The 26,564-nt window shown below is 47.7% G+C and overlaps 1 protein-coding gene across 4 annotated transcripts in view; it reads left to right on the forward strand.

Moving 5' to 3' along the window:
• The window catches only part of lrrc28 (leucine rich repeat containing 28), a 97,055-nt gene that overhangs the window by 15,704 nt on the left and 54,787 nt on the right, over positions 1-26,564 (forward strand). For 3 of the 4 annotated variants that reach the window (XM_072470788.1, XM_072470784.1, XM_072470785.1), the window contains exons 4-5: positions 427-464; positions 6,066-6,203. In XM_072470788.1, coding sequence (XP_072326889.1) covers positions 427-464; positions 6,066-6,203 — 176 coding nt within the window. The remainder of the gene's footprint in view (positions 1-426; positions 465-6,065; positions 6,204-26,564) is intronic. The other variant, XM_072470786.1, reaches the window with a different exon arrangement.

Genomic DNA, 26,564 nt, shown 5'->3' on the forward strand with positions numbered 1-26,564 from the left:
AAGTGGGGCTCCGCAGTGCAGGAAACAGGACTAAGTGGGGCCTTGTCGGGGCGTTCACTATTGAGCCCCCAAATTGCAACAAAGTTCCGATAGGCAGTGTGGGGTTTCTTAGTGCTGCGAGTGCCAGGAAACGACCAGCTAAACGCACTTGTCACGGGACTCTGTTGCAATTTAGTTAGATTGCACCCAAGGTTTCTGGATACTGGACCAAAACTAACTTCTGTAATGACAAAAAAAAAAGGTTATTTGTAGTTTCCTGGATAATAAATTTATTTTTATATTAATCCATGTATTTACTGTTTCCTTCTCTGCCTCCAGTTCCCATATTGATCAACATTCACTCATTGAAAATCTGACCTTTCAATCCATGTAAATAATCACATATGTAATTCTCTAAACTAAAATGTAATTCTTTTCCTCTTGCAGATATTTACATTCAAATAACATTGCAGTTGTTCCTGAAGGTATGGATAGTTTATATAGAAAATATTTTATGTTTCAGCAGTCTGACATTTCCATATTGTAAGCTTGGGCTGACAAACAGCAAGTAACATTCACACCACACAGGTGCCAGGCAATGACCATCTCCAACAAGAGAGAATCTAACCAATGCCCTTGACATCACCTTTGCCGAAGCCCCCCTCGATCAACATCCTGGAGGTTACCATTGACCAGAAACTGAACTCGCCATATAAAAAAATGTGGCTTCAAGAGCAGGTCAGAGGCTAGGAATCCTATGGTGAGTGACTCGCCTTCTGTCTCCTTAAAGCCTGTACACCATCTACAAGGCACAGTTAGGAGTGTGATGGAATACTCTCCATCTACTTGGATGAGTGCAGTTCCAACAACAATCAAGTTTCACACTGTCCAGGACAAAACTGCCTGCTTGGTTAGCACCCCATCCACAAATATTAATTCCCTCCATCACTGACGCACAGTAGTTGCAATCTTTACCATCTACAAGATGCACTGCAGGAACTCGCCAAGGCTCCTTACACAGCTCCTTCCAAACCCATGACCAGTACAGGTCGAGAAGGGCAAGAGCAGTAGGTAGAACTTGGAAGTTCCCCTCTAAGTCACTCACCATCCTGACTTGGAAATATATTGCTCTTCCTTCTCTGTCGCTGGTTCAATATCCTGGAACTCCCTCCTTAAAATACATGGACTGCAGCAGTTCAAGAAGGCAGCTCCCCATCATCTCCTCAGGGCAATTCGTGATGGGCAATAAATGCTGGCTCAGCCAGCGAAGCCCACATCCCTGAAAATGATATTTTTTAAAAAAATGCACGTAACCAGTACTGTATACTTATGAACTTGTTTGTTTGCCCTCGAGACTTGGAGATTAAAATTATTTTGCTAAATTAATCTTGTTCCAAATGGGCATGCATAGCACAGTGTGGGCAATTGCTAAAAAAAAAAAACACCTTTTCACCTCCATCTTATTTTGGCGGGAAGGAGGCAAAAGCAAGTACAAATGATGATAAGCCACTTCACCCAGACAACCGGGATAAAGGTGCAAAAGTAATTCTTCCGGTGAACGGGAGGTGTTATGAATGTTTGCTTCCTCTTCTTTCTTGTCGCCGCCCTCCTCTACAATGTGAAAATGGATTTTGAATAATGGTGGAGACTCTTTTTGGTGTGGATTTTAAAATGATACAAAGTAACTCTCGCTTCTAAGCTTAACAGAATGCCCATAGTGCAGCTACAGCATCAAGAGTAGACATTTTGGAAATACAGTACTGATTCCTCTAAGACAGGTTGAGCAGGTCTAGAGGCAAGCCAGTACAGTGCCTATTTTTAAACGGGTGATAAATCAGATGCATAAAACTGCAGTTTTTAAATCATTATCTAATAAAACAATCAAAAAATGTTCTAAGAGGTGATCTAGAGGAGTGCTCTTGCACTAATAACCTGACAGTGAGGATGGGTATAAAGATGAATGTTATGATTAATATCCATAACTTTTACAGTATATTAAAAGTAGGTGGCGGAACCCTTTTGCTTATATTATCCAAAATCTTTGGATGAAATTCCTTGGGACAGATGTGTGTCTAAATAAAAGTACAGTAAGAAGTCTTACAACACCAGGTTAAAGTCCAACAGGTTTGTTTCGATGTCACTAGCTTTCGGAGCGCTGCTCCTTCCTCAGGTGAATGAAGAGGTATGCTCCAGAAACATATATATATAGACAGATTCAAAGATGCCAGACTGTCTATATATATATATATATGTTTCTGGAACATACCTCTTCATTCACCTGAGGAAGGAGCAGCGCTCCGAAAGCTAGTGACATCGAAACAAACCTTTTGGACTTTAACCTGGTGTTGTAAGACTTCTTACTGTGCTCACCCCAGTCCAACGCCGGCATCTCCACATCATAAATAAAAGTACCCAGGTCTTTGATGGGGTGGTGTTTGTGCAGTGTGTCCAGGAAGCTTTTCTAACACAGTATGTAGATTGTCCGACCAGAGGAGAGGCAATATTGGATTTAGTACTTGGTAATGAACCAGGGCAAGTGATAGATTTGTTAATGGTGGAGCATTTTGGAGATGGTGACCACAATTCTGTGACTTTCACTTTAGTAATGGAGAGGGATAGGTGCGTGCAGCAGGGCAAGGTTTACAATTGGGGGAAGGGTAAATACGATGTTGTCAGACAAGAATTGAAGTGCATAAGTTGGGAACATAGGCTGTCAGGGAAGGACACAAGTGAAATGTGGAACTTGTTCAAGGAACAGGTACTACGTGTCCTTGATATGTATGTCCCTGTCAGGCAGGGAAGAGATGGTCGAGTGAGGGAACCATGGTTGACAAGAGAGGTTGAATGTCTTGTTAAGAGGAAAAAGGAGACTTATGTAAGGCTGAGGAAACAAGGTTCAGACAGGGCATTGGAGGGATACAAGGTAGCCAGGAGGGAACTGAAGAAAGGGATTAGGAGAGCTAAGAGAGGGCATGAACAATCTTTGGCGGGTAGGATCAAGGAAAACCCCAAGGCCTTTTACACATATGTGAGAAATATGAGAATGACTAGCGCGAGGGTAGGTCCGATCAAGGACAGTAGCGGGAGATTGTGTAATGAGTCTGAAGAGATAGGAGAGGTCTTGAACGAGTACTTTTCTTCTGTATTTACAAATGAGAGGGGCGATATTGTTGGAGAGGACAGTGTGAAATAGATTGGTAAGCTCGAGGAAATACTTGTTCGGAAGGAAGATGTGTTGGGCATTTTGAAAAACTTGAGGATAGACAAGCCCCCCGGGCCTGACGGGATATATCCAAGGATTCTATGGGAAGCAAGAGATGAAATTGCAGAGCCGTTGGCAATGATCTTTTCGTCCTCACTGTCAACAGGGGTGGTACCAGGGGATTGGAAAGTGGCGAATGTCGTGCCCCTGTTCAAAAAAGGGACTAGGGATAACCCTGGGAATTACAGGCCAGTTAGTCTTACTTCGGTGGTAGGCAAAGTCATGGAAAGGGTACTGAAGGATAGGATTTCTGAGCATCTGGAAAGACACTGCTTGATTAGGGATAGTCAGCACGGATTTGTGAGGGGTAGGTCTTGCCTTACAAATCTTATTGAATTCTTTGAGGAGGTGACCAAGCATGTGGATGAAGGTAAAGCAGTGGATGTAGTGTACATGGATTTTAGTAAGGCATTTGATAAGGTTCCTCATGGTAGGCTTCTGCAGAAAGTAAGGAGGCATGGGATAGTGGGAAATTTGGCCAGTTGGATAACGAACTGGCTAACCGATAGAAGTCAGAGAGTGGTGGTGGATGGCAAATATTCAGCCTGGATCCCAGTTACCAGTGGCGTACCACAGGGATCAGTTCTGGGTCCTCTGCTGTTTGTGATTTTCATTAATGACTTGGATGAGGGAGTTGAAGGGTGGGTCAGTAAATTTACAGACGATACGAAGATTGGTGGAGTTGTGGATAGTAAGGAGGGATGTTGTCGGCTGCAAAGAGACATAGATAGGATGCAGAGCTGGGCTGAGAAGTGGCAGATGGAGTTTAACCCTGAAAAGTGTGAGGTTGTCCATTTTGGAAGGACAAATATGAATGCGGAATACAGGGTTAACGGTAGAGTTCTTGGCAATGTGGAGGAGCAGAGAGATCTTGGGGTCTATGTTCGTACATCTTTGAAAGTTGCCACTCAAGTGGCTGGATAGAGCTGTAAAGAAGGCCTATGGTGTGCTCGCGTTCATTAACAGAGGGATTGAATTTAAGAGCCGTGAGGTGATGATGCAGCTGTACAAAACTTTGGTAAGGCCGCATTTGGAGTACTGTGTACAGTTCTGGTCACCTCATTTTAGGAAGGATGTTTAAGCTTTGGAAAAGGTGCAAAGAAGATTTACCAGGATGTTACCTGGAATGGAGAGTAGGTCTTACGAGGAAAGTTTATGGGTGCTAGGCCTTTTCTCATTAGAACGGAGAAGGATGAGGGGCGACTTGATAGAGGTTTATAAGATGATCAGGGGAATAGATAGAGTAGACAGTCAGAGACTTTTTCCCCGGGTGGGACAAACCATTACAAAGGGACATAAATTTAAGGTGAAAGGTGGAAGATATAGGAGGGATATCAGAGGTAGGTTCCTTACCCAGAGAGTAGTGGGGGCATGGAATGCACTGCCTGTGGAAGTAGTTGAGTCGGAAACATTAGGGACCTTCAAGCAGCTATTGGATGGGTACATGGATTACGGTAAAATGATATAGTGTAGATTTATTTGTTCTTAAGGGCAGCACGGTAGCATAGTGGTTAGCACAATTGCTTCACAGCTCCAGGGAGCCAGGTTCAATTCCGGCTTGGGTCACTGTCTGTGCGGAGTCTGCACGTCCTCCCCGTGTCTGCGTGGGTTTCCTCCGGGTGCTCCGGTTTCCTCCCACAGTCCAAAGATGTGCAGGGTAGGTGGATTGGCCATGATAAATTGCCCTTTGTGTCCACAATTGCCCTTGGTGTTGGGTGGAGGTGTTGAGTTTGGGTAGGGTGCTCTTTCCAAGAGCCGGTGCAGACTCGGGGCCGAATGGCCTCCTTCTGCACTTTAAATTCAATGATATTCTATGATTAATCTAGGACAAAGGTTCGGCACAACATCATGGGCCGAAGGGCCTGTTCTGCGCTGTATTTTCTATGTTCTATGTTCTTTGTGCAGAACATGGGACTGATAATCAATAAATGGAAAATCTGCTCCATGTATGTGTTCAACATTATCTTTTTAATGTTGTGAGGTTTCTTACATTTTTTTAATGAGAGGATAATTGAGCTTGCTGTATTTCGTTAATCTTTGTTTGTGATGGAGGTCATTGATAAAATATAATAAATATTACGGTGTGAATTTGTGGTCAGTTATTTTGCAACATCTTAAAAATAAGCTGATTGTGTATTTATGGTCTTTGGTTTCTGAAAACTGAAGCATCCCAATGACTGACTTACAGGAAGAGAGCTCTCCCAAATGATCCCAATATGTAGTCAGTAGTGATCTAATAGTAAACAATGTTGTAATTTTGTTTCTCAGATAATTAAATTTAACATTTACATTGTGCCTTTTAGAGATCATTGTAGAGAAATGTCGACGACTGCTTAAAAAAAAAGTCCTTGTTTGCTTGTAGACATTTCGATGTAGTAAAAGACCTGTTCCTCAATATTTTTAGTATTTGTCCTCTGGTAGAGTTTCATGTTCAGCAGACAACGAATATGTGATGGGGCTTTGAGCACAAGAGTTGCGTGACTTACCTGTGTCCCAGATTTAAGCAATTATAACTTGAGCAAGACAATTAGATGAATCACAATGGTTGCCCATTGTTCAAAGTTTCTCGGAAGCACAACAGTTTAAAGTCCTGCTGTTGTGTACGTGCATTGTGCAATGTCAAGTTTGTGAATAATTTACTCAACTAAACTGTATTCAGTCATGTGTTTTTCTTCATCTCCGAGTACAAGGACTAAGTAATTATTTCCCATAGAGTAAGAAAATATTCTCCATTGAATGCAACTGTATAAATAGAATGCCCTTCCTGAATTCCAGGTAAGTTGTTGGGATGTTAATGTTAACTTTTTCATTTTCTCCATACTAGCGATTGGCACCTTGGTTAAACTTCAGTCATTGGATCTTAGTAATAATGTGTTGGCAATCCTCTGCCCTGAGATTGGTCAACTGAAATCTTTGCAACACCTGCGATTAGCCAACAACCAGCTGAGATTTCTCCCTTCAGGTGAGGAAATAACTCTTAAGTTCTAGCTGTGAAAGACATTGAGATGGGCAGACTGGAGTTTGTTTTCCTTGTAGGTATCCGTGAAGTTGACAAAATTTGCAATGTGTCCTGCAGAGCAAGTAATATTTTTACTACGCCTAGCACCATTGTAAAGAGTCAGGTAGACCTGTTTTGTAGATGGTTGGGCTCCCACAGATCCTGCAAATTGTCAAAGGTTACTAAATGTTAAGGAGGTTCACAAAAAAGGCATCTTCAAATGGAGGAAATTAAATGGTTGCAAACCTATTTATGTTAACATGATCCAATACTAAACATTTTACTTATTCTTGTGGTGGGAGTGGTGGTGCAGTGATGTGACGGGGAAGGTGGTATAGCGGTAATGTAACTGAACTAATGCTGCAGGGACTCTGGTTCACATCCCACCTCAGAGGCAGGTGAAATTTAAATTCAATAAATAAATCTGGAATTGAAAGCTAATGTTAGTAATGTTGACCATGAAACTATTGTTGATTGTTGTAAAATCCTATCTGCTTCACTAATGCCACCCTTGATCTGGACTACATGTGACTCCAGATCCACAGCCATGTATGTGGTTGACTCTTAACACACCCACTGAAATAGCGCAGCAAGCCACTCAGTTCAAGGGCAATTAGGATGGGCAACAAATGCTGGCCTTTCCTTTGGCTCCTATTAAAGAATAAAAGAAAAAGATATTTTCCGGAGTATTTACAGTCATAAGAAATTATCTGTATGTGATATAAAATGTAGCAATGTATCGAGAACATATCTAGAAGGTTATTCAAGTACTCTTACTTTACAATTCAACTGAACACTGCACCCTATGTGGCAATTTACCCTAGCATCAGCTAATATTACACAACATATATGCAATGCAAGTAGTCTTTCATCCAATTGAACCTGTCGCAGGTGAAGGAAAATTCTGAAACAAGTGCTTAAACTGGAAGCCTTCATTTCCAACGCTAGAGTTTGTTTCATGAGCTGTCTTAACTAATAAGAACATGCCATTTTGTCTTTATCATAGAATTTACAGTGCAGAAGGAGGCCATTCGGCCCATCAAGTCTGCACCGGCTCTTGGAAAGAGCACCCTACCCATGTTCAACACCTACACTCTATCCCCATAACCCAGTAACCCCACCCAACACTAAGGGCAATTTTGGACACTAAGGGCAATTTATCATGGCCAATCCACCTAACCTGCACATCTTTAGATTGTGTGAGGAAACCGGAGCACCCGGAGGAAACCCATGCACACACGGGGAGGATGTGCAGACTCCGCACAGACAGTGACCCAAGCTGGAATCAAACCTGGGACCCTGGAGCTGTGAAGCAATTGTGCTATCCACAATGCTACCGTGCTGCCCTTGATAATGTTGAGTTTCGTGTGTATTTTTGGAGTGGCACTCATCCAGGCAAGTGGCGAGTAGTCCATCACACTCCTCACTTGTGTTTTGCAGAGGGTGCGGAGGCTTTGGGAGGTCAGTTGCAATATAAATGCTAACTGTTTCTTGAGGTGGTCATGTCTAATTTATTTAGTAATTTCCGAAATAGTTTTGAAGATCAATTTTTCATCTGAAAGCAAACTGGAGCTTGGCTTACCTCAACGCAGAAATGGCATATTCTGTAGAAATTGCAACTTCAATCCACTAGAGGGCAGAAGTACTACAGTATAATAGTTCCATGCAACAAGTGGTTTATTATAACTAAGAGGTAGTCATGTTTCCAAGCAATAACTGAAATACTTTCTTAACGTAGACCATAGTAATTCTTGCTGGTGTCGGCAATGTTACGCACTATAAATTTGTCTACCTATCATGTGCCTTCAGTATAAATATTAATAGTTATTCAATTTTGACACAACTGACTTGGAAAATGTCTCAAACAACATTAATCATTTACTTCATTATTTAAAATCTTATTCTGACATTTTGTAATGTTTACAAGCCTTATTGATTGGTAGGCTTGGTGGCCTGAAAAGTTCAGACCTCGAACAAAGGTCAAAGTACAATCTCTCAATTGCTCAATACATAGGGAAAAATATGAAAAATTGTAACTCAATATTGTGCACCACAAAGGCAAAATGCACTTTTAAAAATAATCATGCAATAGGAAGCAGCAATAATCCATGCAGTTGTTGCTAACTTTTGCCTTAGTTTAATTGCTCTGTTTTATCACCTTTGCTCTTGAGTCGCCAGGTATCCTTATGATACCGCCACGTGGTTCAAGTCCGAGTAATGATCAATAATCCAATACACCGCTTAGTAAGATTTAAATCAAAGCACATTTATTATACACAGTAATCACTACTCATGCATAAATTCTACGTCTAAGCTACTTCTTACAACTAACAGGCCTATACTTAACTTGGAACTGGCCCACCAGGTCAGGGAAACGAATGGCCTTTTGTTCGGGTTCTGAGCCTGTGGGATTCGAAGTTGGTACAGATTGGTAGCTAGGAGCGCCTATCTCGTAGCGAGCGTTGAAGTAAAACTTACTGGATATCAGCAGCGGCTGAACCGGTCACTGTCAAGGGTTGGTTTGCGTTGCTGAGTGACCAGGTCAAGAAGAAGAAGAAGACTGCAGGAGGATGCAGAAGGGGTAGCAGAAGGGTCGATTTGAACTTGGACTCTATTCTTATAGTCCCCAGAGGCTTCCCGCCTTTTGGGGCGGACCCTGTACCTGGTACCAAGTGATTGGACTTTGTCCCAATCACTTGGTTCGATATTCTCCAATGCTGGAGCGATTCCTTGATCGATGGGCGGTCTTGAGGTGATCGTTCACCTCCCTTTGTGTAGGCTCCTATTGGCGCCGAAAAGTCTGGGTTGGCTTTGTGTGTCTAAATTATTGCACATTGTTCCCGAGGATTGCTCATTAGTATGCAGATGGCTGGTGTTTTGTTGTGCCGATGGTTCCTGGTATCGATCTTGTCTGGCCTTCCCAGAGGTGAATACACAGTCTACCTGTAGCTGCTTGTTTTAGTCCAGTTGGCTGATTTTCCCATCAGCCTTTGCCGTTCGCCATTTTAAATCGGGGTTAGCCATTCTAAATTGTTAGTTAGCCATTTTAACTGGCTACACAGTATGTTGTTTTTGCCCTTCTAGGCCACTGTGATTGTTTCGTATTTCGTAAATTCCTGAGCGATGCTAGTAATAGGTACAGTTGTACCAATTTTTAACTGAATACCTATTCAGTTTATTTAGATGCGTACTTCACTCAACTTGCAAAGTTGGTCATTTGACTAATCTGCAAACTTAAAATGGTCGGATTATTTTAGCTGGCTCATTTTAAAGAATAGCGAGGACCTTGCTCACAGAAGAAACAATGTTATCCTGGATATTGAGAAAAAAAGTATGAGAAACAAGCTTACGCAGCTTTACTCTGTTCTTGATGTGAGCTGCATTGAACAGAGACTGGTTTCTGTTGGGGGCACAGAGGGAGAGAAGAATGAGGATACTGTCATGTTTGCAAGTTTTCTAGCATTTTGTGGCAATCAGAGAAGATTTTGTGTTTGCCTTCTGGACTGTGAAAATATAAGTGACGTTCAGTTACAAAGATAAAATGTGACATCTGCCCTAAAAAGATACAATTTTTCGAGTCTCAAATAATTTAACTGACCACATATCGCCTTTATTAGCCAAGACTGGGTTTAAGAGCAGGGCGTTTATGTGAAACTGTAAAATTTGTTGGTTAGAGGGGGGGGGGAAACGTGACCGCACTTGAAAGAATGCAGAGGAGACAGGATGTTGCCTGGGCTAGAGAGTTTTAGCTATGAAGAGAGATTGGATCAACTGGGGTTGTTTTCCTTTGAGCAGAGGAGACTGAAGGGGGACATGATTGAGATCTATAAAATTGAGGGGTATGGAAAGAGTTGACAGGATGAAACATTTCCCCTTGATGAAGGGAGCAATGACCAGTGGAGATAGATTTATGGTAAGGGGCAGGAGGTTTAGAGGGGATGCGAGTAAAAACCGTTTCACCCAGAGAGTGGTGGGAGTCTGGAACTCACTGCCTGAAATGGTGGTGGAGGCAGGGACCCTCATAACATTTAAGAAGTATTTAGATGTGCGCTTCCAAGGCTGCTCGGCAAGTGCTGGAAAATGGGATTCGAATAATTAGGTGGTTTTTGACCGGCGCAGACATGATGGGCTGGAGGGTCTTTTCTGTGCTGTTGACCTCTATGAAATATTAATCCTAGTGGTGGGGACAGGATTGTGCCGATTGATTTGGTTTTAGAAAGGAAATGATTGAATCCTTGTATTTATTTGGTTAAAATTAGTGACATGTCATTTTAAAAGATCAAGCTTGGCATTTAGAAAAGAAAGGTGGTTACCCATCAATGTGAGATACTTGGTCCAGTTAAAGATACATTTGATGTGCTTTCATGCTTCAAATGTTTGACGTTGAACTCGTCATGATTAATGTGACAATGGAACCACGAAAATTGGCACTGAGATTGGTTTTTTCTAAAATGTTGTAAATTGCTTGGTATTTGGCTGTATGACACTGCAATCTTCAGCTCGTGTTTAACAAAAAGAATCATGTTCCTAATTAAAGAATAATGAATGGCATCTCCTTTTGGAAAATTAATGAAGGCGATTGAGGTAAACAGGTTTCAAGTGGAAATGACCTCTGGAATTTCCTCCTTAAAACGTCTCTGCCTTAGTTTCCTCCTTTTAAGTTGCTGCTTCATACCTCACCTGTCCGAATATCTCTGTGGCTTTGAGTCAAATTGCATCTGTTAGTATTTCTGTGAAGTGCCTGGAATCTTTTTCTCCATGAAAGGCATTATATAAATGTGTTTTGTTGTAAAACTCTCTAAGACTAGGTCCCAATATCATGGGAGATCCAAAAGAATGCACTTTTAGCTGATTTATTTGTGGTTCTGATCAAGTGATTGCACTGTCTAGTTAATCATCTAAAATGCACAATCCAATTAACTCCTCGATCCAGGTAGTTAAATGACTGCAAAGTGGGATACCATAGATTTTGGTGTACATTCACACCAGCCTAGAAGGGTGAATTTCCTGTATTTGCTACATTTATCTCTCGGCATTAAACCACAATAAACCGATACTGCTGAAAGCATTTCTTCACTACAAAGAAAGTTATTTATGTTGACTAGGATGAGGCATTTAAGCCCTTTTAAAGTAGTAACAGTGGGCATGGTAATGTTTAAAGAAAAATATTTTTAAAAATGACTCGAGAATTGGATGCTTAATGGATTAAACTTTTAAAAAAATTATGTTCTCTCTGGGAGTGTAGAAGAAATAAAGAACCAGTAGGGTTGCAAAAGCTTTGGCCAGACTCCGAGATAGAACAAAGAACAATGCAGCACAGGAACAGGCCCTTCGGCCCTCCAAGCCTGCACCAATCACATGTCCTATCTAAACCAAACCGCCTGTATCCTTCTATACCTCTTCTGGTCATTATCTGTGCCTATCCAGATAAGTCTTTTTTTTAAATTAGTTTATCAGAATTACAAAGCCAGAGCTCAGAGTGTGGAAAGGGGCAAACCCCTAATCCAGCTCCTTGCCTGCTCCAACAACCAATTCAAGTTGAATCCAATTCATGGGCCCCACAAGAGAGACATACCAGAAGCAGGCATTTCACCTGACCTCATGCTCACCTTAGTCAATAGGCCAAGAAGCGATCTATCCAGATAAGTCTTAACGGTCGCTAACGTACCTGCCTCGACCACCTCACCTAGGAAAAGCAGAAGGAATTTTAAGACAAGTAAGACAACCCATTGAATGGAGTCGTGTGTTCTTTATTTGTATTATGGAAATTGGAGCTATACTGATGGAATTTGATCAGACTTAGTTATTCTATATGTTCATAGAATCATAGAATTTACAGTGCAGAAAGAGGCCATTTGGCCTATCGAGTCTGCACCGGCCCTGGGAAAGAGCTCCCTTCTTAAGCCCACCTCCATCCTATCCCCGTAACCCAGTAACCCCACCGAACCTTTTTGGACACTTAAGAGCAATTTAGCTTGGCCAATCCACCTAACCTGCACTTACAGTAAACTAAAGCAGTTCATCAATTGATGTATGACCTTGCCTTGCCAAGTGTTTTCTCAGTCAACCTGCAGATGGATTGAAAGAACACATTTCCTAAAAACATACATTTCCATATCTTGGGCTGGAGTCACCAATAGCGGAGTTCTCGCTGCGGCGGAGAATCCAGCGCCGGGGAAAATGGCGCCCATCCATTTCCGATGCTCTGTCACACTACTGCCGCCGGGATCGAGGTTTGTGCACCGAGCCAGCGGGAGGATGTTGATGGGTCATTAAGACCCAATTGCATCCTATTAACAGACCAGTACTATATTCTCCACACCCTCATGGCGCTGACAAGCGTGTACTTGACGTGGTGAGCCAAGGGGGTATGATTTTAAGGAAATTGTCCCCAAAGTCCATCGGAGGGCCACATCCCACAATGCAATACCTGCCCCCACCAGACCCACCGCCCCCCCCCCCCCCAACAGAGCTTCCCTAATTAAAGAGACCCCCTAATTAAAGAGAATTCCCAGAAACCCCTGAAATCAAGACACCCCCCCCCCCCCCCCCCCACCCAAGTGACCATCTTAGCAGAGTCCTAGGTCCAACTATCTTCAGCTGCTTCATCAATGACCTCCCTTCCATAAAGTCAGATGTGGGGATGTTTGCGGATGATTGCACATTGTTCAGCACCATTTGCGACTCCTCAGATAATGAAGCAGTCCATGTCTAAATGCAGGAAGATCTGGACAATGTCTAGGCTTGGACTGACAAGTGACAAGTTACATTCATGCCACATAAGTGCCAGACAATAACCACCTCCAACAAGAGACGATATTAACCACTGCCCCATGACATTCAATGGCATTACCATTGCTGAATCCTCCACAATCAACATCCTGGGGATTACCATTGATCAGAAATTGAACTGGACTAGCCATGTTAATACTGTGGCTACCAGACAGGTCAAAGGCAAGGAAGCTATGGCGAAAAACTCAGCTCCTGACCCCGCTCCCCCAAAGCCTGTCTCCAATCTACAGGGCACAAGTCAGGAGTGTAGTGGAATACTCTTCACTTGCCTGGATGAGTGCAGCTCCAACAACGCTCAAGAAGCTCGACAAGATCCAGGCCAAAGCAGCCCGCTTGATTGCACCCCCTTCCACAAACACTTAAACCCTCCACCATTGATCAACAGTGGGGGGCAGTCGGGAGGCAGAGGGGGTCATAGATAGCAGCTTCAGGGAATTAGTTACACCAAAGATTGGAGATAGATGGGTAACTGTAAGAGGGACTGGGAAAAAGCAGTCAGTGCAGGGATCCCCTGCGGTCGTTCCCCTGAGAAACAGGTATACCGCTTTGGATACTTGTGGGGGGGGGGGGCTTACCAGGGGTAAGCCATGGGGTACGGGCCTCTGGCACGGAGTCTGTCCCTGTTGCTCAGAAGGGAAGGGGGGAGAGGAGCAGAGCATTAGTAAGTGGGGACTCGATAGTCAGGGGCACAGATAGGAGATTTTGTGGGAGCGTGAGAGTATGTTGCCTCCCAGGTGCAAGGGTACGTGATGTCTTGGATCGTGTTTTCCGGGTCCTTAGGGGGGAGGGGGAGCAGCCCCAAGTCGTGGTCCACATTGGCACTAACGACATAGGTAGGAAAGAGGACAAGGATGTCAGGCAGGCTTTCAGGGAGCTAGGATGGAAGCTCAGAACTAGAACAAACAGAGTTGTTATCTCTGGGTTGTTGCCCGTGCCACGTGATAGTGAGATGAGGAATAGGGAGAGAGAGCAATTAAACACGTGGCTACAGGGATGGTGCAGGCAGGAGGGATTCAGATTTCTGGATAACTGGGGCTCTTTCTGGGGAATGTGGGACCTCTACAGACAGGATGGTCTACATCTGAACCTGAGGGGCACAAATATCCTGGGGGGGGGAGATTTGTTAGTGCTCTTTGGGGGGGTTTAAACTAATTCAGCAGGGGCATGGGAACCTGGATTGTAGTTTTAGGGTAAGGGAGAATGAGAGTATAGAGGTCAGGAGCACAGATTTGACGTCGCAGGAGGGGGCCAGTGTTCAGGTAGGTGGTTTGAAGTGTGTCTACTTCAATGCCAGGAGTATACGAAATAAGGTAGGGGAACTGGCAGCATGGGTTGGTACCTGGGACTTCGATGTTGTGGCCATTTTGGAGACATGGATAGAGCAGGGACAGGAATGGATGTTGCAGGTTCCGGGGTTTAGGTGTTTTAGTAAGCTCAGAGAAGGAGGCAAAAGAGGGGGAGGTGTAGCGCTGCTAGTCAAGAGCAGTATTACGGTGGCGGAGAGGATTCTAGATGGGGACTCATCTTCCGAGATAGTATGGGCTGAGGTTAGAAACATGAAAGGAGAGGTCACACTGTTGGGAGTCTTCTATAGGCCTCCAAATAGTTCTAGGGATGTAGAGGAAAGGATGGCGAGGATGATCCTGGATAAGAGCGAAAGTAACAGGGTAGTTATTATGGGAGACTTTAACTTTCCAAATATTGACTGGAAAAGATATAGTTTGAGTACATTAGATGGGTCGTTTTTTGTACAGTGTGTGCAGGAGGGTTTCCTGACACAATATGTTGACAGGCCAACAAGAGGCAAGGCCACGTTGGATTTGGTTTTGGGTAATGAACCAGGCCAGGTGTTGGATTTGGAGGTAGGAGAGCACTTTGGGGACAGTGACCACAATTCGGTGACATTTACGTTAATGATGGAAAGGGATAAGTATACACCGCAGGGCAAGAGTTATAGCTGGGGGAAGGGCAATTATGATGCCATTAGATGTGACTTGGGGGGGATAAGGTGGAGAAGTAGGCTGCAAGTGTTGGGCACACTGGATAAGTGGAGCTTGTTCAAGGATCACCTACTGCTTGTTCTTGATAAGTATGTACCGGTCAGGCAGGGAGGAAGGCATCGAGTGAGGGAACCGTGGTTTACCAAAGAAGTGGAATCTCTTGTTAAGAGGAAGAAGGAGGCCTATGTGAAGATGAGGTGTGAAGTTTCAGTTGGGGCGATGGATAGTTACAAGGTAGCGAGGAAGGATCTAAAGAGAGAGCTAAGACGAGCAAGGAGGGGACATGAGAAGTATTTGGCAGGTAGGATCAAGGAAAACCCAACAGCTTTCTATAGGTATGTCAGGAATAAGCGAATGACTAGGGAAAGAGTAGGACCAGTCAAGGACAGGGATGGGAAGTTGTGTGTGGAGTCTGAAGAGATAGGCGAGATACTAAATGAATATTTTTCGTCAGTATTCACTCAGGAAAAAGATAATGCTGTGGAGGAGAATGCTGAGACCCAGGCTAATAGAATAGATGGCATTGAGGTACGTAGGAAAGAGGTGTTGGCAATTCTGGACAGGCTGAAAATAGATAAGTCCCCGGGTCCTGATGGGATTTATCCTAGGATTCTCTGGGAGGCCAGGGAAGAGATTGCTGGACCTTTGGCTTTGATTTTTATGTCATCATTGGCTACAGGAATAGTGCCAGAGGACTGGAGGATAGCAAATGTGGTCCCTTTGTTCAAAAAGGGGAGCAGAGACAACCCCGGCAACTATAGACCGGTGAGCCTCACATCTGTAGTGGGTAAAGTCTTGGAGGGGATTATAAGAGACAAGATTTATAATCATCTAGATAGGAATAATATGATCAGGGATAGTCAGCATGGCTTTGTGAAGGGTAGGTCATGCCTCACAAACCTTATCGAGTTCTTTGAGAAGGTGACTGAACAGGTAGACTAGGGTAGAGCAGTTGATGTGGTGTATATGGATTTCAGCAAAGCGTTTGATAAGGTTCCCCATGGTAGGCTATTGCAGAAAATACGGAGGCTGGGGATTGAGGGTGATTTAGAGATGTGGATCAGAAATTGGCTAGCTGAAAGAAGACAGAGGGTGGTGGTTGATGGGAAATGTTCAGAATGGAGTTCAGTTACAAGTGGAGTACCACAAGGATCTGTTCTGGGGCCTTGCTGTTTGTCATTTTTATCAATGACCTAGAGGAAGGCGCAGAAGGGTGGGTGAGTAAATTTGCAGACGATACTAAAGTCGGTGGTGTTGTCGATAGTGTGGAAGGATGTAGCAGGTTACAGAGGGATATAGATAAGCTGCAGAGCTGGGCTGAGAGGTGGCAAATGGAGTTTAATGTAGAGAAGTGTGTGGTGATTCACTTTGGAAGGAATAACAGGAATGCGGAATATTTGACTAATGGTAAGATTCTTGGAAGTGTGGATGAGCAGAGGGATCTAGGTGTCCATGTACATCGATTCCTGAAAGTTGCCACCCAGGTTGATAGGGTTGTGAAGAAGGCCTATAGAGTGTTGGCCTTTATTGGTAGAGGGATTGAGTTCCGGAGTCAGGAGGTCATGTTGCAGCTGTACAGAACTCTGGTACGGCCGCATTTGGAGTATTGCGTACAGTTCTGGTCACCGCATTATAGGAAGGACGTGGAGGCTTTGGAGCGGGTGCAGAGGAGATTTACCAGGATGTTGCCTGGTATGGATGGAAAATCTTATGAGGAAAGGCTGATGGACTTGAGGTTGTTTTCGTTGGAGAGAAGAAGGTTAAGAGGAGACTTAATAGAGGCATACAAAATGATCAGGGGGTTGGATAGGGTGGACAGTGAGAGCCTTCTCCCACGGATGGAAATGACTGGCACGAGGGGACATAGCTTTAAACTGAGGGGTAATAGATATAGGACAGAGGTCCGAGGTAGGTTCTTTATGCAAAGAGTAGTGAGGCCGTGGAATGCCCTACCTGCTACAGTAGTGAACTCGCCAACATTGAGGGCATTTAAAAGTTTATTGGATAAACATATGGATGATAATGGCATAGTGTAGGTTAGATGGCTTTTGTTTCGGTGCAACATCGTGGGCCGAAGGGCCTGTACTGCGCTGTATCGTTCTATGTTCTAGTGGCAGCCGTATGTATCATCTACAAGATGCATTGCAGTAACTCGCCAAAGCAGGAGCGCAAATCAGATGCAATTCAGCTCCGGCGGGAGAACATATTCTCCCAAACTGAGATCTTGCCCCATATCTCTTGAGGATGTGAAGGGCACCACATAAGTGCAAGCGAATTCGTTCATTTCTTTCATATTTTTATTTTGAACAAAGCATTTTCTGCTCTTGAGTTTAGTACTCCAAAATTACAGATCAATACCGTGAGAATATCATTTACTTTCTATTTTGAGTTTGTATTTAGATAAATGTAAGGGGAATCAAGATAAATACAGGAAGGAGAAAGAATAGAAAAATATACTGAAACTGAGATGAAGTTAGGTGGCAGGAGGCTTATGTGAAGCATAAACATTTGTGTAGGCCCCTTGGGCTGAATAACCGGTTTCTCTGCTACAAATACAATGACTTGCTGAAAGAAGAGACATGCTGTCAATGCTTTTCGTCTTGCACTCATCTGGACAGATCTCAAGAAAACCAAATCTCAAAAAGAACAATTTCTACTGCACGAGAAGAAGGTGCTGGTTGAATGGCAGGTGGACTCTGGTAGAGGCATTGCCATGGAGATGCACCAGGGAACAGTTAGCCAACAAGCTTTTGTTTATATTTAAACTGGGCAGGTCATCCTGAGTCGAGGTATTATGCGGAATGAAGCAGTGAACGGCAGACCCTCAAGCTTTTGTTTAATTTTAAAAAGTGCATGCGTAGACGTTTTCTTTCTGGTTTAAAGGACCGAATCTTGTGTGAATTTCTGTGGCTTCGTGCATGCGCACTTGAGCCACACTGGGAACCTGACTGATCATCTTAAATTAGTTGTTAGTGTAATTCTTAGAACAATCAGGATTGTTTAATAAGTACAGTTCAATGTGGCACCACATCTAATGTTGCACACTATGTTCTGAGTTTTGCAAGCATGGGCTGGTTGAGTCCAGTCAGTACTTTGCCTTTTGTGGACAGCTGCAGGGATGTGCTGTTTAATATGATCCACCAGTTATTAGGATGTACGGTCTACATGCCACTCATCACGGCACTGAAATTTATATATCACATTACTGATTTGTGTGGTAGGCAGAATGTCCTTTTAACTTTATGGCACCAATCCATTGGTGGGGAATCCCACATGTGTTGCTGCAGCATAGTAGAAGCATGAAGCAAGTTCAAAGTTTTGAGGCACTGTACTCTTGCAGAAAAATCTGAGCACGTTAGGCATTTTTAGAACCGAAAGTGGTGGTAGCCTTAGGCCCATTCATTTGTTTGCAAGATATGAAGCAAGCAATGATCTGATCTGGGTAGCCATCATCCCACAGGATAGCTTGATACGCACTATTTCACCACAAACTTGGGCAGTGAGCAAATTGGGTCCTATGTACGAGTTTGCCATTCAGGCTAATTGTACAGTGTGTGGAACTATAGGAATTGCATATATACCAGTGAAGGTGGGCTTGCGATAGATCATAGAATCATAGAATTTACAGTGCAGAAGGAGGCCATTCGGCCCATCGAGTCTGCACCGGCTCTTCGAAAGAGCACCCTACCCAAGCCCACATAACCCAGTAACCCCACCCAACACTAAGGGCAATTTAGCACGGCCAATCCACCTAACCTGCACGTGTTTGGACTGTGGGAGGAAATCGGAGCACCCGGCGGAAACCCACGCACACACGGGAAGAAAGTACAGACAGTGACCCAGCCGGGAATTGAACCTGGGACCCTGGAACTGTGAAGCAATTGTGCTAGCCACTATGCTACCGTGCTGCCGCTACTCTGAACATATCTGCTGGTACGCTGTTATACTCTTTAAATTAAACAAATGATCAATAAACAAAAATGACGGTGTGATAGAGTGTCAGGTTCTGACAGAAAATCGACGCGCATCTATCCAGATGAGTTCTCAGACCAGAGTTTCTGACATTGACCAAAAAAACCTGGGGGCATGGTTTACTCTGCCAAGGCTGGCCGGGCCGGGGCCTAATAAACCCAGCAAATCCGACTTCACAGGAATCGGGATGCCCTTTAAGTTGAAACATCCCCCAGCACCCCCCCAAACACCATCTTGATGGTATCAGGGACCCCCCCCCCCCCCAACCCCATCTTGAAGGTATCAGGGATCCCACCCCCCAACCCCATTGTGAAGGTATCCGGGACCCCCCCTCCCTCAACCCCATCGTGAAGGTATCAGGGACCCCCACCCCCAACACCATCTTGAAGGTATCAGGGACCCCCAACCCCAATCGTGAAGATATCAGGGACACCCCCCGTCCCATCGTGAAGGTATCAGGGACCCCGTCCCCGTCCCATCGTGAAGGTATCAGGCCCCGCCCCATCGTGAAGGTATCAGGGACACCCCCCCCCCCCCCCCCCCCCCCCCCCCAAACACCATTGTGAATGTATCAGGGACCCCCCCCCCCTCGCCCCATCGTGAAGGTATCAGGGACCCCCCACCCCATCATGAAGGTATCAGGGAACCCCCCCCCCCCCCCCCGCCCCATCGTGAAGTTATCAGGGGCACCCCCCACGCCCATCGTGAAGGTATCAGGGACCCCGTCCCCGTCCCATCGTGAAGGTATCAGGCCCCGCCCCATCGTGAAGGTACCAGGGACCCCCCCCCCCCCCCCCAACACCATCGTGAATGTATCAGGGACCCCCCCCCCCCTCGCCCCATCGTGAAGGTATCAGGGACCCCCCACCCCATCATGAAGGTATCAGGGAACCCCCCCCCCCCCCCCCGCCCCATCGTGAAGTTATCAGGGGCACCCCCCACGCCCATCGTGAAGGTATCAGGGAACCCCGCCCCATCGTGAAGTTATCAGGGGCACCCCCTGCCCCATTGTGAAGGTATCAGGGACCCCCCCCCCGCCCCATCGTGAAGGTATCAGGGACCCCCCACCCCATCATGAAGGTATCAGGGAACACCCCCCCCCGCCCCATCGTGAAGTTATCAGGGGCACCCCCCACGCCCATCGTGAAGGTATCAGGGAACCCCCTCCCCCCCCCCCCCCCGCCCCATCGTGAAGTTATCAGGGGCACCCCCCGCGCCCATCGTGAAGGTATCAGGGACACCTCTCCCCAACCCCATCGTGAAGGTATCAGGGAGCCCCCTCCCTCCAGCCCCATCGTGAAGGTATCAGGGACACCCCCCGCCCCATCGTGAAGGTATGAGGGACCCCCCTCCGCCCCCATCGTAAAGGTATCAGGGACACCCCCTGCCCCATTGTGAAGGTATCAGGGACCCCCCCCCCCCCCCCGCCCCATCGTGAAGGTATCAGGGAACCCCCCCCCCACCCCCAAACCCCATCGTGAAGGTATCAGGGACCACCCCCCAACCCCATCGTGAAGGTATCAGGGACACCCCCCGCCCCCAACGTGAAGGTATCAGGGCACCCCGTCCCATCTTGAAGGTATCTGGGACCCCCCCCAACACCATCTTGAAGGTATCAGGGGCACCCCCCCAACCCCATCGTGAAGATATCTGGGACACCCCCCGCCCCATCGTGAAGGTATCAGGGACCCCCCACCCCCGCCGCCCCATCGTGAAGGTATCAGGGACCCCCCCCCGCCACCCCATCGTGAAGGTATCAGGGACCCCCGCCCCATCGTGAAGGTATCCGGGACCCCCCCCCCGACCCATCGTGAAGGTATCAGGGACCTGCCCCCATCTTGAAGGTATCAGGGACGCACACCCCCCCCAACACCATCTTGAAGGTATCAGGGGCACCCCCCCCAACCCCATCGTGAAGATATCAGGGACACCCCCTGCCCCATCGTGACGGTATCAGGGACCCCCCCCCCGCCGCCCCATCGTGAAGGTATCAGGGACCCCCGCCCCATCGTGAAGGTATCCGGGACCCGCCCCCATCATGAAGGTATCAGGGACCCCCCCCCCAACACCATCTTGAAGGTATCAGGGGCACCCCCCCCAACCCCATCGTGAAGATATCAGGGAGACCCCCCGCCCCATCGTGACGGTATCAGGGAGCCCCCCCCCGCCGCCCCATCGTGAAGGTATCAGGGACCCCCCCCCCCCCTCGCCGCCCCATCGTGAAGGTATCAGGGATCCCCGCCCCATCGTGAAGGTATCCGGGACCACCCCTCGCCCCATCGTGAAGGTATCAGGGACCGCCCCCCAACCCCATCATGAAGGTATCAGGGACACACCCCCCCCCCCCCCGCCCCCATCGTGAAGGTATCCGGGCCCCGCCCCCATCTTGAAGGTATCAGGGACCTTCCCCCCCCCCCCAACACCATCTTGAAGGTATCAGGGGCACCCACCCCAACCCCATCGTGAAGATATCAGGGACACCCCCCACCCCATCGTGAAGGTATCAGGGACCCGCCGCCCCGTCGTGAAGGTATCAGGGACCCCCCCCCAGCCGCACCATCGGGAAGGTATCAGGGACCCCTGCCCCATCGTGAAGGTATCAGGGACCCCCGCCCCAACACCATCTTGAAGGTATCAGGGGCACCCACCCCAACCCCATCGTGAAGATATCAGGGACACCCCCCACCCCATCGTGAAGGTATCAGGGACCCGCCGCCCCGTCGTGAAGGTATCAGGGACCCCCCCCCAGCCGCACCATCGTGAAGGTATCAGGGACCCCCGCCCCATCGTGAAGGTATCAGGGACCCCCCCCCCAACCCCATTTTGAAGGTATCAGGGATCTCCCCCCCCCCCCCCCAACCCCATTGTGAAGGTATCAGGGACCCCCCCTCCCCCAACCCCATCGTGAAGGTATCAGGGACCCCCCCCCCCCCCCCCCAACCCCAATCGTGAAGATATCAGGGACACCTCCCGCCCCATCGTGAAGGTATCAGGGACTCCCCGCCCCCCCCCCCCGCCCCATCGTGAAGGTATGAGGGACCCCCCTCCGCCCCCATCGTAAATGTATCAGGGACACCCCCTGCCCCATTGTGAAGGTATCAGGGACCCCCCCCCCCCCCGCCCCATCGTGAAGGTATCAGGGAACCCCCCCCCCCCCCAACCCCATCGTGAAGGTATCAGGGACACCCCCCGCCCCCAACGTGAAGGTATCAGGGACCCCCCCTCCCCCAACCCCATCGTGAAGGTATCAGGGACCCCCCCCCCAACCCCAATCGTGAAGATATCAGGGACACCTCCCGCCCCATCGTGAAGGTATCAGGGACTCCCCCCCCCGCCCCATCGTGAAGGTATCAGGGACCCCCCCACCCCGCCGCCCCATCGTGATGGTATCAGGGACCCCCCCCAGCCGCCCCATCATGAAGGTATCAGGGACCCCCGCCCCATCGTGAAGGTATCAGGGACCCCCCCCCAACCCCATTTTGAAGGTATCAGGGATCCCCCCCCAACCCCATCGTGAAGGTATCAGGGACCCCCACCCCCAACACCATCTTGAAGGTATCAGGGACACCCCCCCCCACCCCAATCGTGAAGATATCAGGGACACCCCCCGCCCCATCGTGAAGGTATCAGGGACCCCCCCCCCCCCCCAAACACCATCATGAAGGTATCAGGGACCCCCCCCCTCGCCCCATCGTGAAGGTATCAGGGAGCCCCCTCCCTCCAACCCCATCGTGAAGGTATCAGGGACACCCCCCGCCCCATCGTGAAGGTATGAGGGACCCCCCTCCGCCCCCATCATAAAGGTATCAGGGACACCCCCTGCCCCATTGTGAAGTTATCAGGGACCCCCCCCCCCCCCCGCCCCATCGTGAAGGTATCAGGGACCCACCCCCAACCCCATCGTGAAGGTATCAGGGACCCCCCCAACCCCATCGTGAAGGTATCAGGGACACCCCCCGCCCCCAACGTGAAGATATCAGGGCACCCCGCCCCATCGTGAAGGTATCAGGGACCCGCCCCCATCGTGAAGGTATCAGGGACCCGCCTCCATCTTGAAGGCATCAAGGACCCCCCTCCCCCCAAACACCATCTTGAAGGTATCAGGGGCACCCCCCCAACCCCATCGTGAAGATATCAGGGACACCCCCCGCCCCATCGTGAAGGTATCAGGGACCCCCCCGCCGCCCCATCGTGAAGGTATCAGGGACACCCCCTCGCCACCCCATCGTGAAGGTATCAGGGACCCCCGCCCCATCGTGAAGGTATCCGGGACCCCCCTCTCGCCCCATCGTGAAGGTATCAGGGGCACCCCCTCAACCCCATCGTGAAGATATCAGAGACACCCCCCGCCCCATCGTGACGGTATCAGGGACCCCCCCCCGCCCCATCGTGAAGGTATCAGGGACCCCCGCCCCATCGTGAAGGTACCCGGGACCCCCCCCCCCTCGCCCCATCGTGAAGGTATCAGGGACCCGCCCCCATCTTGAAGGTATCAGGGACCCCCCCCCCCCAACTTCATCTTGAAGGTATCCGGGGCACCCCCCCCAACCCCATCGTGAAGATATCAGGGACACCCCCCGCCCCATCGTGAAGGTATCAGGGACCCCCCACACCCCCCCCCCCCCCGCCGCCCCATCGTGAAGGTATCAGGGACCCCCGCCCCATCGTGAAGGTGTCCGGGACCACCCCCTCGCCCCATCGTGAAGGTATCAGGGACCCCCCCCCAACCCCATCGTGAAGGTATCAGGGACCCGCCCCCATCGCGAAGGTATCCGGGCCCCGCCCCCATCTTGAAGGTATCAGGGGCACCCCCCCAACACCATCTTGAAGGTATCAGGGGCACCCCCCCAACCCCATCGTGAAGATATCAGTGACCCCCCAACCCCATCGCGAAGGTATCAGGCCCCCCCCACGCTCCATCACGAAGGTATCAGGGACCCGCCCCACCGTGAAGGTATCAGGGACCCCCTCCAACACCATCTTGAAGGTATCAGGGACCCCCCCCCAACCCCATCGTGAAGATATCAGGGACACCCCCCGCCCCATCGTGAAGGTATCAGGGACACCCCCCGCCCCCATCGTGAAGGTATCAGGGCACCCCCCCCCCCCCCCCCAACCCCATCGTGAAGGTATCAGGGACACCCCCTGCCCCCATCGTGAAGGTATAAGGGACCCCCCCCCCCGCCCCATCTTGAAGGTATCAGGGGCAACCCCCCCCCCCGCCAACCCTGTCGCAAACGTATCAGGGCTCCCCCCCCCCCCCCCCCCCCCCCCCCCCCATCGTGAACGTGGTGCAGTATCAGGCTGTTCAGAACTGTAAGATATAATGTGGGATTGGAGAAATAATAATACCCACATTATGATGTGCACTGTCACATGGGTTCAGTAGAATGTAATGGTGAGTGTGGTTGAAGTTGGCATGAAGAAAGCACCTGGTCAGGACTGTATTCCGTATATATGACTATAGTTTTGTCTTATTAATAAGCAGAATGCAAATGCAACATTCACACGTTATCTCCTCCTTTGAATCTCTTAATGCCTTATTCAAACCGTTTATGTTCTATTCCCCATTGTTATCGCTTGCCTTAAGTAAACATCTCTTTGCAGTGTAGCTAGGCTCATCAACATATCATTAACACAACAAAACTGTCCCTGCCTTTAAACAACCCAAATTTTCCAGTAGTTTAAAAAATATATATAAGCAGGAGAAAACATTTAAATTTATTGGATTTTCCTGATATTTTCACATCACTATTTTCCTGACATGAGATCTCAGAGGAATCCAACCACTAGTCATAGGTATGATTCAAGAGGGCGGCACGGTGGCATAGTGGTTAGCACTGCTGCCTCATGGTGCCGAGGACCCGGGTTCAATCCCAGCCCCAGGTCACTGTCGATGCGGAATTTGCACATTCTCCCCGTGTCTGCGTGGATCTCACCTCCACAACCCAAAGGGCTAAATTGCCCCTTAATTGGAAAAAAAAGAATTGGGTACTCCATATTTACATTAAAAGAAGGTATGATTCAAGAATCGCTCCAGAGTGGCAACAATCAAGTAATCAAAATTCTGTAAGTCATCCGCAATCAACCCATTTCTCTCCTAAGCGGAGACACCTGTGTTGCCCTCAACCTCCTCAAAACCGCAGAGGACGTCAAAACAACCACTGTAGTCAACTACACTGAATTGGAGACTCCCAGGAGCTAATGATCTCGACTGGGACTTCAGTTCGGGATGTCATCCCTATTGCAGAGGCAGTTATTCCAGCTGCTTTGCACATGGCAGAAAATACCCTTCTTTGGCCAGACCAGCTAAACTGCCATATGAACACCAACATCAAGGTTATAGAGGAGAAGGTGCAGCAACAGAAGGTTAAGCCCAACTTTACAGTCAAACAGTTGCTAGCACAGAAGTAGGAAAAAACTACAGCAACAAAGCTGGAGCTTTAAGCTCACACACAAAACATGAAGTCAATCCTGGGGCAGGTAAGAAACAACTACTAACTCACCATGACAAAACCTAGGGAGGGCCAGGTGCAGATGAAGAAACAGAGCACGGCATTAGAAGTCAAGCTGCAGGTGGAGCTCCAGGATGAGGAACAGACACACATAGAGGAGGTAAACCTTCAATTTCCAGGTAGAACATGACAGACCCCACTAAAAAATGAAACCCAAGTCCACTTTATGAATGAATGGAGCAAACATTCCCTCCGGAAAGAGAGGGATAAGCATATGGTACCTGACAAAGAAGACAGATTGTCAGCAAAGAAAAATAAAACATTGAGGAGTGCAAGAAGTGAACCAGAAATTGACAGCTGAGTATTTGAAACATCAAGTACTGTACCTTCAACTCTAGAACAAGAGTCAGCCATTTTAGAAAATGGGCAGCACAGTGGTTAGCACTGTTGCTTCACAGCGCCAGGGACCCGGGTTCGATTCCCGCTTGGGTCACGGTCTGTGCGGAGTCTGCACGTTCTCCCAGTGTCTGCGTGGGTTTCCTCCGGGTGCTCCGGTGGTTTCCTCCCACAAGTCCCGAAAGACGTGCTGTTAGATGAATTGGACATTCTGAATTTTCCCTCTGTGTACCCGAACAGGCACTGGAATGTGGTGACTAGGGGCTTTCCACAGTGTTAATTGCAGTGTTAATGCCTGCTTGTGACAATAAAGATTATTATTAGTTACTATGGCTCTAAAGGAATAGATTTCAGCATTGTCTTTCTTGATTTCTCTTAATCTAAAAAGTAGAGCTTGTGCAATTACATTATGGAGGACAATGAAACCTCGGATGAAAATGCAGCAAACCAATGAGGACACGCTATCTAAATGTGTGATCTCATTGGATTTTAAGATGACAAGTTTCCAGCATTGAAACATAGCTCTTTTTTGCACATGGCAAGGAGTGTGGATTTACAGCTCCCAGATTAATTTATGCAACTTTACACATGCAAATTGGGAGGAAATAGCTTTCTGGTGTACCAATTTTTAAAAAAATCCTTAAAATCAATTAAATTATGTTATTTTAAATCTGTATGCGAATAATTCCAGATGCTATTTTTTTTTTTCA

The sequence above is a fragment of the Scyliorhinus torazame genome, chromosome 12 (assembly GCF_047496885.1).
Source record: "Scyliorhinus torazame isolate Kashiwa2021f chromosome 12, sScyTor2.1, whole genome shotgun sequence".
Lineage (NCBI taxonomy): Eukaryota > Metazoa > Chordata > Chondrichthyes > Carcharhiniformes > Scyliorhinidae > Scyliorhinus > Scyliorhinus torazame.